At 43.0% G+C, this 12,247-nt stretch overlaps 1 protein-coding gene across 2 annotated transcripts in view; it reads left to right on the top strand.

Moving 5' to 3' along the window:
• Positions 1–12,247, top strand: part of DNAH12 (dynein axonemal heavy chain 12) — a 110,714-nt gene that overhangs the window by 23,909 nt on the left and 74,558 nt on the right. For both annotated transcript variants that reach the window (XM_083489074.1, XM_083489073.1), the window contains exons 10-20: positions 181–337; positions 435–526; positions 2,222–2,400; positions 5,877–6,012; positions 6,980–7,105; positions 7,343–7,477; positions 8,717–8,910; positions 9,162–9,405; positions 9,824–10,009; positions 10,567–10,767; positions 11,555–11,749. In XM_083489074.1, coding sequence (XP_083345200.1) covers positions 181–337; positions 435–526; positions 2,222–2,400; positions 5,877–6,012; positions 6,980–7,105; positions 7,343–7,477; positions 8,717–8,910; positions 9,162–9,405; positions 9,824–10,009; positions 10,567–10,767; positions 11,555–11,749 — 1,845 coding nt within the window. The remainder of the gene's footprint in view (positions 1–180; positions 338–434; positions 527–2,221; positions 2,401–5,876; positions 6,013–6,979; positions 7,106–7,342; positions 7,478–8,716; positions 8,911–9,161; positions 9,406–9,823; positions 10,010–10,566; positions 10,768–11,554; positions 11,750–12,247) is intronic.

Here is a 12,247-nt window from a genome sequence, read left to right as displayed (position 1 = left end):
AGTAATTCTAAGTGCATATTAAATTTATGTTGATCACTGTAAGGTGATATAAAACTTTTCTAAAAGTTATTCTTTTGGATGTGTTTTAAGGAATCATTGACAAGTTTATTTATTATTGCTAGTAATCATTATGAAATCGCAATTTAAAGGCCTTAAAGAACTCTTGCGTGTTTTGAACAGAATGTCCAGGCAGTACATTCCTGGCTAGCCGGTGGGACCACAGTTGCAACTATTGATACGGAACTTCCTGAGCATGTTATATCATGGGCAAACTCTGTACTGAGGGAAGCAATTAATGAAAACTTGAAAGGGCCAAAAGCACAGTTGGATTATTATTGTAAGTCATTTTAAGTGGAGCTTTGAAATATAGTGGTCTCAAAATAACTTTGCAAAATAATAGTTAACAAACTTTTATTGTGATTGTTGCTTTGCAGTAGACAAATATGGCTGGCTAGTAGATGGGACTGCAGATGATCGAATAAGAGAATTTGTAACTGAGGAGCATAGTTTTGATGAATATACAGAGGTAATTTCCCTATATAATTACAGGTAAATCCAGCTTGCAAAGTTGTAGTTAAGTATGTTTTGTCTCTGGATTTAGCAGTCTTATGCCATCTGCACCCCCTTTTAGACAGCCACATGTGTATGACTTCAGTTGTGAAGCACATAAGTAACATTTCTCTTCTACCCCACACTCTTTCCCATGCTTTACAACTGTTTAGATATTTTGATATGTTAGAGCAACCCCCCCATGTTTTCCAGCCCCGATTTAAAAAAACCTATTCTTTTTCTTTGTCATTTAAATAATGACATCATCATGTCTGTAGGAATAAAATGGTGTTTGGTTCTGCTGCCCTAGGGCTGAACACATTTACATAGGAAGAAGTATAATTTTGTTGCAACAATGATTTTTTTTAAAAAAGGAAAAATAATTAAATTAGCCCCCGTAATCATGTACATGTCTGCCCACTGCTTCCTGCCAATAATAATAATAATAATAATAATAATAATAATAATTTATTGGTTTCCCCAAGCCACTCTGGGCGGCTTCCAACAGAATATAAAAATACAATAGTCTATTAAACATTAAGAGCTTCCCTAAACAGGGCTGTCTTCAGATGTCTTCTAAAAGTTTGGTAGTTGTTTTTCTCTTTGACATCTGGTGGGAGGGTGTTCCACAGGGCGGGTGCCACTACCAGGAAGGCCCTCTGCCTGGTTCCCTGTAACTTGGCTTCTTGCAACAAGGAAACCACCAGAAGGCCCTCGGCAGTGGACCTCAGTGTCCGGGCAGAATGATGGGGGTGGAGACACTCCTTCAGGTATACTGGACCGAGGCCATTTAGGGCTTTAAAGGTCAGCACCAACACTTTGAATTGTGCTCGGAAACGTAGTTTTAAAAGAGAAGAAAGAAGGCTGAGGTGACCAGCACCAGCCCCGCTTCCATGAACTCTGACATACCGTAATCATACTGGCCCAGGTGCTGATGCTAGGCCTGTTTGTTGGTGCCACCCATAGTCTGACCCCCTCTTGGTGGTTATTAAGGAGCAGGCTGGATTTTAGCCCCAAGGTCCCAGCAGCACAGCTGACAGCTTGTGTTCTGCAAGAATAGATAAAATGTATTTGCTGCTATTGGAACGCCCTTCATCTCCTGTTCTCCAAGTCTAATTCAGTTGTACTGTATTAAAAGGCAGTGGAAGTTCTGAAACTCCACATTCTGTCCTATCTGTAGCAAGAGAGATGAGACATTTTGGCAGCAGAGCACTGTGTGTATGTGAGTGGACAAAGGGGAGACAATAGGAGGCCAGAAAGAAGACTGCAGCAATCCTTACAACCACATCATTTTATAAAGGGCAATCCTCCAGGGATTGCTTGGTTGGATAGAGCAACGGATGTGACTCTTACTTTTGTATGGTGCACTGCATTTCAGTCCTAGAGAAGCCTACGCACACAAATCCCTCCAGGCAAGCACAAATCATTATCACAATTCAAGGATCCATGCCAGCCAGGGAAATTACTAAAGGAGGTGTGGAGTAGGGCCAGTAAGAAATGTTGCCTTGGCAGAGTCCTGAGAGCTGGATAGAGAAGTCTCAAGGGTCACATTTGGCCTGCATGCCTGAAGTTTCCCACCCCTGGTATACTGTATAGGATTGCGGTCCTATTCAAGAACGTACATGTTTTAAAGACTGCAGTTTAAATTAACAAATGTAATGTTCTTTTGAAGTTTATAGATGACTTTTTCAGTCTTGCAAAGGAAATAATGAGCTTGCCAATGATTGCTCATTTCCCTATGGTGCGATTAGACTGTGAAGATTTGAAGCAAGGTTTGAGCGACAAGGCAAAGAGCTTTGCAAATAAATTATTGTACATAATAGCAGAAAATCACAAATCGGAAAATAAAATGTAAGTAAATCTTGTTATTAATCATCTTTCACTTAAAATAGTTTTTGCCATATGCATAACATTGTTAATTCCACCCCACCCCGCTTTGTGTATTATTCTCTAGAATAACCCTTGTAATTCAGTAACAGATAGGTAGCCGTGTTGGTCTGCCATAGTCAAAATAAAAAAAATCCTTCCAGTAGCACCTTAAAGACCAACTAAGTTAGTTCTTGGTATGAGCTTTCGTGTGCATGCACACTTCTTCAGATACACACTATTGTAATTCACTATTGCTGCACACTGAGATCCTGGCCTTAAGCTCTGCTGTATGATGTCTGCATAGTACAGTAGTGACTGTTGCCCTTTGGGGCTGGTGGGTCAGAAGACAGGCTGGTCAACAGTAGTTGGAGCCTGAACCAATGACAGGCAGAACCAATGAGTTCTGCCAGAAGCGAGCCCGCAGTAAATCACATGGAGTAGGTTCAGTTAACTCTTGATTAGAAAAGCACTCTGTACAGGAGTGCTAGGCCTCATGAGCACAGCGACTCTCTTTGGTAGGTCTACCAGAGACTAAAGGTCCCTGCCTTCCTACAGCTGCCCAGGTCAACTCTCCAGGGTTTCTCCCAAGCAATCTGAGACTATACCAGTGTGCCTGCCTTTGGTCCTCCTGCTTCATGCCTCTGGGAGTCCAGTGGGGAGGGGGAACTTGTCACAACAGGAGGGGAAGATCCCTGTCATTCTTCATCAGCCTGACTCATCTCTGCCTCTTAGTCTCCCTCCTCTCTTGCTTCCCCTTCCCCTTCTGCTTCTGGACTTCTTCCTGCCGCACACCCTCCCTCCTCACTAAACCCTGTTACCTCTTCAGCTTCTGACACATCCCCCCAATCTTCTTGCTCTTCTCCTTCTGACTTCTTATCATTGTCCCACCACCAATCCCGGGGCTCCAAGCCCTCTTGGGGGTTCCCAATTCTCGTTTTGCCTCCATCCTTCTCCTTGGTGAGTTCTACAGTTACAACACTAAGACCAAGGAGGAGAACTGGTCTAGATGTAAGTAAGAAGGCAGATGGCGGATGCCCCTTCTGTTCTAGGAGACCAGCCTCCACTGGTACAGTATAGCAGTGTTTCCCAACCACTGTTCCGCGGCACACTAGTGTGCCGCGAGATGTTGCCTGGTGTGCCGCGGGAAAAATTAAAAAATTCGAAAGATTTTTTTTTAAGTCAAATTTTCGATTGGGGCGGCGTCACTAGATGACCCCTGGGGTTCCCTCCCTCCCTCCCGCTCTGCGCCTCCCTCCTCCTCCTCCGGGGAGGCCCTTCCTGGCTCTTGGCCAAGGCTTGGCGGCTGCCACTCACTCACTCGCTCGCCCACCCGTCCCTCCATCCCTGCACCCGGCCTCTCCCCCTCCGTCCCTGGCGCGGGGGCTGCCGGGATCCGTAGTCCCCTCGCCCTTGGGCTCCGCGCCCGCGCGGGGTGCACAAACTACGTTTCCCAGCGTGGCCTGGCGGGCCGGGCGTTTTGTTTGAAGCGCTCTTCTCCCGGCCATGGAATGAGCGCGGCGGCGGCGGCCGGGCAGGGGCTCTTCCGCGCAGACCCCGCGCAGCCTGCCTGCGCCCCCGCGGAGATTGGGTGGCAGGATGGAGCCCGGGGATCCCCGCGGAGGCGGAGCGGCGGAGGCGGAGGCTGCCCCCCAGGTAGGGCTGCGTCGGGGGGGGTTATTTTTGCAATGCTGCATCCGCGCCGGAGGGGACGCATCGGACCGCGGGGAGACCCCTTGGCGGGCGTGCAAGGCAATGCATGCGTGCAGGCGTTGCATGGAGTGCAGTGCAATGCAATGGCAACGCGGCGCCCTGCATGCATGCATGCAACTTCCACCGGCGCTCCGGACTTGGCAGGTGAGGGGGGTCCCCAGTGGGCGGCAGAGAGAGCCGGGAGGGCGAAGGGGAGCCGGGGGGGAGCAGCGCTGCTCCCCGAGCCGAGCCCGGGGGGAAACTTCGGCGTCGTTGCGCCGGGTGTTGGAAGCGGAGGCTGGCGGGGGCCCCTCACCTGCAAAACCTGGTCGCCTCTCATATATTTCGTGCATTGCATTCATCTCCCGCTTTCTCCTCCAAGGAGCTCCCGGGGGCGTGCGTGGTTCTCCCCATGTTATCCTCGCAACAACAGCCCTGCGAGGTGGGTCAGGCGAGTGGCCCAAGGGAGCACCCAGGGATTGTCCTGGCCAGGTGGGGTGATTTGAACCCTGCTCTCTGCCCGGTCTTCGTCCTCATTTAGCCCCCACATGTGCATGACTGTGCATGACTGAGGTTTCCCCCCCTCGTCTTGGCTATGGTGTGAGTCTGTGCTGTTAATTAATGGGGTTCTACCTTCGGAGAAGATGAGCCAGCCCTCAAGGAGGTGATTATGTAATTTGCTAGCAATTCATGTCCCTCCCAGCGTGACGCTGCGCGCTGACGTCACGGGGCTGTAATGGTGGTGTGCCTCGAGATTTTTTTCATGAAACAAGTGTGCCTTTGCCCAAAAAAGGTTGGGAAACACTGCAGTATAGAATTGGGTGCTAGACTCCCAGTGCTCATATCTTTTTTTCCAGCATGAATAACTACCCTTGCCACTGCAGTGAAGTGTTAGCAGCTGCTGGAACGACAGTGCCAGTTCTCAGTTAAACCACTGATTCTGCTTTTAATTGATATCTTAGTGTTTCTTATTTAACTGCGGCTTATTTTTACTTTCACATTACTAGCATTCTTGGTTTTGTATTTAGCATATGTTTAACTGTCTTATGTCATATTAAATGCTGATGATTATAATACTGCTAAGCATTTAGACCGTAATTTTACAAATAGTAGTTTGTGCTTTCATATATTGTGAGCCACCTTGGAAGGCTTATTCCTGGAAGATGGCATTGCAAGTGCTGAAAATAAGTAAATCTGTAAATAAATAAAATTCTATAAGCAAAACAGCAACAACTAAGTTTTAAACGGTGCAAAAGACTATGCAAATAGCTGGGGAAAGTTTGTGAAGGGAGGCAGGTCTACTTGACCTAAGGCGGGTAGCCCAGTGCCTTGGAAGATGGTGGAGAAATGTGCCATCAAATGTGTCAGTGAGATTGACTATTGAAGGCCATTGAAATGCAAGTTGGGACTGAGACAAATAGTTCTGTCAAAGCTGCCTTCCATAGTGGTAGGTGGATGAACTGCTTTGAATGGTGATACATTGCTTCTAAATGAGTTATTTTCACATCTTATGGATTCTGTATTCTGTCTTGAAGCTTGAGCACTAGGTGGCAGTCATAGCCATGTGTGTTTCCCCCATCTTCAAAGCTGCATTTCCAGATACACTTACCTGGGAGTAAGCTCTGTTGAATTCAGTAGAGCTTCCTTAAATGCAATTACTCCCCCTCTCCCCGATGAGATAAGTTAAATAATAATGTTTATGGTTCAAGGAAAAAACAAATTATGTCTCTTAAACTTTGGCATATATCAACATAATAATATTTTTTTAGGATATGCAAGGAATTTGAGACCATCAAAGTACGTGCATTAAAACCTCCTGAGACAACAGAAGAAATGATGGAAAGCATAGTATATATAGACAAGGCTAAAACCGTAGGAATCCACAGTTTATATGAAAGGATCAAGGTAAGGTATCATATACTTTTAGGGTTGGGTTGTTGTTGTTTTTAAACTAAATGCACAATCATAGGTAGGATGTTGATTTAAAGCCATTTAACTTCAACTGGCTTTTCATTTTGTGCTGTTCCTAATGCCTTTTGTCACTATGTGTACGGTAAGCGCCAGCATAGTAGAACCCAATAAGTTTTACTCACCAAGTAAACCTGCTCAGGCTGTACAGCTGCAACCCTATCCAACCTGAGGGATGGGTACATATAATCCTCAAGGAAATTACTAAACCATTTTGGTTTGGCTTCTTTAGATGGCTGGGCAAAGGAAAAACAAATCTGCTGGACTTAACATTAGGGGGACACACACACACACACACACACACACACACACACACTTATGGGAAAAGAGAGAAGGAAAAACAATAGAAAGTTCTACATGCACTAAAAGGGGAGGGGCTCTTTCCTTAAGACATCTTGGGGTGGGAAGATAGAACACAAGTAAGTACAGAAATCCCAACTATGCTGGGTTCTTGGGAAGGAAGGGGGGAAAGGAAGATCCCATCAGTCTTTCTCAACTGAACTCTGAAGCATCCCTTTCATTGTCTCAGTAACGAGAGAACAACCCCCATCCATCCAGGAGCAGGGTAAAGACTGCATTGCCTCACTGCATCCAGTTAGGAAGCTGCATTATCCCACTGGGTTCAGCTTGCCTTTTGAATCTCTCCCCTTTGAATATGTGGGCTCTTCTGGGGCAACAGCAGCAGCTGTTTGCCAAAGCAATGTATTTAGTTTCTGTTCTGGAGGGGAAGGTGGGCAGTGGGCCTAAGAGCAACTCAGACTGTTTGGTGGGCTATAAGCTACTTGGGGGCCTCCTAGCATGAGGCCTGCATGGAGGAAAGATAACTTTCAGACAGGCTGCAAGAAATGGTGGCTCCTGTTAATTTATAAATAGATATAAACTATTTAACTATTTACTTTTCTAGGAAAGTCAGCGGCGAATGAACTACCTCCTAGATGTTTTTACCTTTGACCCAGAAGGATTGTCACTGAATGCCACTGTCCTACTATGGCCTCAGAATATTAATCCCATCTTTGATGAAAATGATGAAGTAAATATACACATTTTTATATCAGATACTACACTATGTGAAAAAGCAATGCTTAGACTACAGGGTTGGAAATACTGGTAGTCTTGATAGCTGATTTTGAAGCCTTCTGTGAGTCATGTCTAACATCAGAGGACAACTGAAGTTGGTCTGATATCGTGTAGTATAGTGATTCTAGATAATGTTCACAAATCCTGATCCTCATGGATGCCTGTCACTAACTACTTCTCTGTCTTATAGCTTATTGAAAGGTCTAAACGTAAAGGTGAAAGTGACTTATTGGCCAAACGTGAGAAACTGATACTGGAAATAGATAGGCAAACTCGTCGTATGCATGAGTTTACAGAATACCAGGATTTGGATCGCATGCAACAGGTCTGTGGCACATGGTGTAAAGGGGATGTTTTACTTTGCATAAGGAACACACATACTTTGTGTGTAACGATGACGCTTTATCTATGTGCTATAATGCTAATTAAATTTAGCACTTTGCTGTTGAACATCATAATGGAATTTTGTTGCTTGGATCAGGAGTCACCAAGCTTTTTAGGCCCAAACCAGGAAAACTGTTGTGGGCACTACACATACACCCTGCAGCCATGCACACATGACAACTGCATAAACAACATTCATCATAACCACACACTCACACTTTCCCCAACAGCAATTAGTCTTGAAAAGAAGTGTTATTGACTTTTTTCAAGCCTAATGTATGGGGAGGGATCTTCGAAGAGGTAAGAGTCAGCCTCCCCGACCCTGAACTGCAGTCTCCATGAAGATCACGCCTCCACACAACAATTAGGCTTGAAAATAGCCCTTTATTGGAGCCAATATAAGACTTTATCAAGCCTATTTGCAGCAGGGAAGGGGTGAGTTATTGAACCTTACCCAGCAAAAAATCCAACAAAATCCATCCATAAGAATCCAACAGTAGCTCATACAGTGGTTCACTAGTACACTTCCAAATTCCACATTGAAGCTCCATTGAATGGTAAAGGCAAATGTAAAGGGCCCCTGGACTGTTAAGTCCAGTCACATTTGACTATGGGATGCTGCGCTCATCTCCGCTCTCAGCGGCTTTACCAGAATGTTAACTGGCATGGGTGGAAGCATGAGGGCTAATATATTTTCTCCTTGCAGGCACTCACTAGTCATCTTCATGTATGATATTGAAGTAGCAGTCAGCTTTGCTCTATTTGCATCCTGCACCTTATAGAAAGGGCATTTGGTCCCATTCTACTATTCCATGGTACTCAGCAGCAGAAGCTGGTAGTCCACCATCAAACCACTCATCTCACAAGCCACAGCTGTCAGTCTCTCAACCTCTTGAAAAGATTATTGCATTAAACTAGGGGAATTCACTATTCACATTTATTTAGAAGTAAGTGCTATTGAGTTCAGTGGGGCTTACTCCCAAGTACATGCCTAACTGATGGTTAGTGCAGTTGGATTTGTCTGTTGCACAACATTAAAACTCTCCCATCTGCTAGCACAAGAGACTTGCACTCACAGGTGAGAAGATTGGATACAGCCTGTTGTCTTGTAATGTTAAGGACTACTACATTATTAAGTGAATTGCCCAGTATTTCTCAAGAGAGATAAATCTGTTTCCAGTATGTGACCGACATGAGAACAATGCAGAAACGCCTTCAAGATGCTGACGAAACTGTTGCCTTCATTAACAAGGAAGAAAAGCTTTTTAATTGGGAGCAGACTGAATACCCAGAGTTGGAGACCTTAAAAGTTAACATTGAGCCCTACCAAAAACTTTTTGCTTTTATATTGAAATGGCAGCGGACTGAAAAAAGGTAATTATATATACAGAAAGTGACTGAAATTCTTCTTCGCATTAAGTAATTCTGTTTGTCCAGAAGTGTGCATTCCTGGCTAATGTAACAAGGCTGTAATTCTTGGTGTCTTATGGTTTATATTTTACTTCATCATGTTATGTGATGGGTTTCTTTTTATGACCCATGATGCATTAAAAATGTTTTGATGCTTATGTTAAATTTGCAATTTCTATTCCAATTTAGGATTCATTTTATTTTTCTTTTGCTAGATGGATGGATGGTGCTTTTTTAGATCTCAATGGTGAAAGTATGGAAACGGAGGTAGATGAGTTTTTTCGAGAAATTTATAAGACAGTAAGGTTCTTTCAACAAAAGCTAAAGAAAGCTGAACTAGAGAGAAAAAAGTCGCTGCAGCGGAGAGCAGTAGTAGAAGAGAGGGTAGAGGAAGAAAAGAAGGACAGCCCAACTATTTCAATGTGTACTGCAGTAATGGAGCAAGTTAAAGATTTCAAGGTAACTGGAGATCTATAAAAATAAGATGGCCTTAACATGGAAAATGTTTTAGAGTCTGTTGTACAAATATTATTTGAGCACTTGGAAAAAATATGCGGCCTCTTCATGAAAGCTCACAACCCCCCACATCCATAACATTGAATAATAAGATACATTAGAAGTTCTTTGAAGATCTAAGCTACGTCCAAGGGATAGCTCTGTCGATAGAATATAAGATTCTTAATCTGAGGGTTGTGGGTTTGAGCTCCACATCAGGCAAAAGATGCCTGCATTGCAGGGGGTTGGACTAGAGGCCCTTGTGGCCTCTTTCAACTTTACAATTCTAGGATTAAAGCTTTTAGATGAATAAAACATAATTTCCAAGTGATTTTAGTTACAACGGTGACAGTTGTTTTGCAATATTTTTTTTCTCAACCAGGAAAATATCCCTTTGGTGACTATCCTTTGTAACCCAGGCATAAGGGCTCGTCACTGGAAACAGATGTCAGAAATTGTTGGCTATGATTTAACTCCAGATTCTGGAACTACCCTAAGAAAGGTTTTAAAGCAGAACTTGACCCCTTTCCTAGAGAAATTTGAAACTATAAGTATGGGAGCAAGCAAGGTAAGAACAAGCATAAACTTTTCTGCCCCGGCACAGATGATTTATTATTTATTTAAAAGACTTCTATTCTGCTTCTTAGGACAGTTGCTTCAGAAAGTGATGTGCAGTCCATAAAACTGTCAAAATTGTTAATTTAACAATTGAGTTAATATAACTACCCAGCCTGGATAGCTCGGTTGGTTAGAGCGTGGTGCTGATAATGCCAAGGTTGCATGTTCAATCCCCATAAGGGACAGCTGCATATTCCTGCATTGCAGAGGCTTGGACTAGAAGATCCTCAGAGTCCCTTCCTGCTCTACAATTTTATGGTTCTAATATAAGATTTCATATATCTTTAAAAACCCATTGCATTTGAACAATAAAACTATTGGACAGTAGCTTCATTATCTGATATCCCAATTTAAACACCAATTATAAGAAGGCCATTTAATGTCCATTCTAAAAAGATGTGTCTTCAAACAACGTTTGAAGGATATCAGATCTGATGAAATTTCATACATAAGAATCTGTCTGAAATGAATAATAATAATAACACCATTTATTTCCCTATGATGTAGGAATTCTCATTAGAGAAAGCAATGCACACTATGATGGATACCTGGGATTCAATTTCCTTCCAAATAAGCTTATACCGTGAGACTGGTGTTAATATTCTGTGCGCAGTCGATGAAATTCAGACTATTCTGGATGACCAGATTATAAAAACCCAAACAATGAGGGGATCGCCGTTCATAAAGCCTTTTGAAAAACAAATGAAGGTATTTGTAAACTTTTATTTATACAGCTTCTTTTTATTCACTTCCTTTGTAAAGTGTGTTTACATATACAGTACACTTTTGAGGCTCTTGAAGGAAGGTAACAATTTCTCCTGAGACTTTTAAAAAAACCTTAAATTCATAAATTTATTTTCAGATTTGTTTGTATCTCATCAGACCCCAAGAAGCTTACAATTCAATTATAAGAAGCAAAACATTGTGTCATTCATGTGTTTAAATCACTGCAACTAAAATATAACCCTATATCTAAACTTGTTGGTTAGTTCAGATGAAACTGAAACTCTGGTAAGCATTAACCATGGTTCATGTCTGTCCTGCTGTAAACATTAATCATGATTAAAGCTGGCTGGTGAAGTCTGGGGAAATTTTTTGTGCAAGCAGGAAGAGAGTAGCTTTTTTCTCAGCCATGGTTAAGAGGTCAGAAGTAGTAGCTCAGATTGTCCCCAAAATTAAAGAATAAGGGACTTGCAAGTCGAATGTTTTGGCTCCCGTTCTAGAAGATGGTTTGAGTTGCGAAATGTTCGAAAACTAAAAACTCAATACAGAAGTTGTGTGGCATGTTCAGCTTCCGAGGTGCGTTCAAATACCAAAGCATTTATTTCCGGGTTTACGGTGTTCGAAAACTGAAACAATCAACGGAGACGTTCGAAAACCAAGGTACCACTGTGTATATATATATAAGTTGTTTTATTTTCATGCCTTTTATTTTTGTCTTTTGCTTTACATGCCATGGATGTCTTACGCAAATAACTATACTGTGGTTTTTAAGGAATGGGAAGATCGCTTGATTAGGATTCAAGAGACTATCGATGAGTGGTTGAAAGTACAGGCTCAGTGGCTTTACTTAGAACCAATATTTTCTTCAGAGGACATCATGCAACAGATGCCAGAGGAGGGACGTCAGTTCCAGACGGTGGATAGATACTGGAAAGACATTATGAAATACTGTGCCAAAGACCCCAAGGTGAAGTAGTAATGATGAGCCTGTAGTTAGCAGGTGAAACAAAGCACAAGTTCTTAAACTATGCACAAGAACATTTCAGGTTCTTCTTCTTTCTTTTCGTAGCCATTGTGCCCACCACAAAGGTCGTATCTGCCAGAAAATACAAAATAGCAATCAGAATTAAAATCAAGGCAGTCCTTGTTAGCACACAGATCTTACACATACCCTCAAACAGCACTTTTTTCAGGGGCAACTTGCTGGAATTCAGTTCCGGCACCTCAGGAGGGGGCCATTGGGAGACATTCAGGATGAGTTCCTGCACCTCTTTTTCTAGAAAAATAGCACTGCCCTCAAGGCTCTCTGTATCCCAACCATATTTACAAATTCAAAGAAAATGTAGACTGTAACTAAAAACATCAGTATACTAGAGACTAATAATTAGATTTTAAAAACTGACAAAAGTTGTGGATGAGAGTTAGTGGGTCCATCTACAAACAGGGGCAGAGATCAGGTGGGCAA

Source organism: Podarcis liolepis (assembly GCF_965112155.1).
Source record: "Podarcis liolepis genome assembly, chromosome: 2".
Taxonomy (NCBI): Eukaryota; Metazoa; Chordata; class Lepidosauria; order Squamata; family Lacertidae; genus Podarcis; species Podarcis liolepis.
The sequence above is the reverse complement of the archived record's forward strand: the minus strand, read 5'-3'. Positions and strand labels throughout refer to the sequence as shown.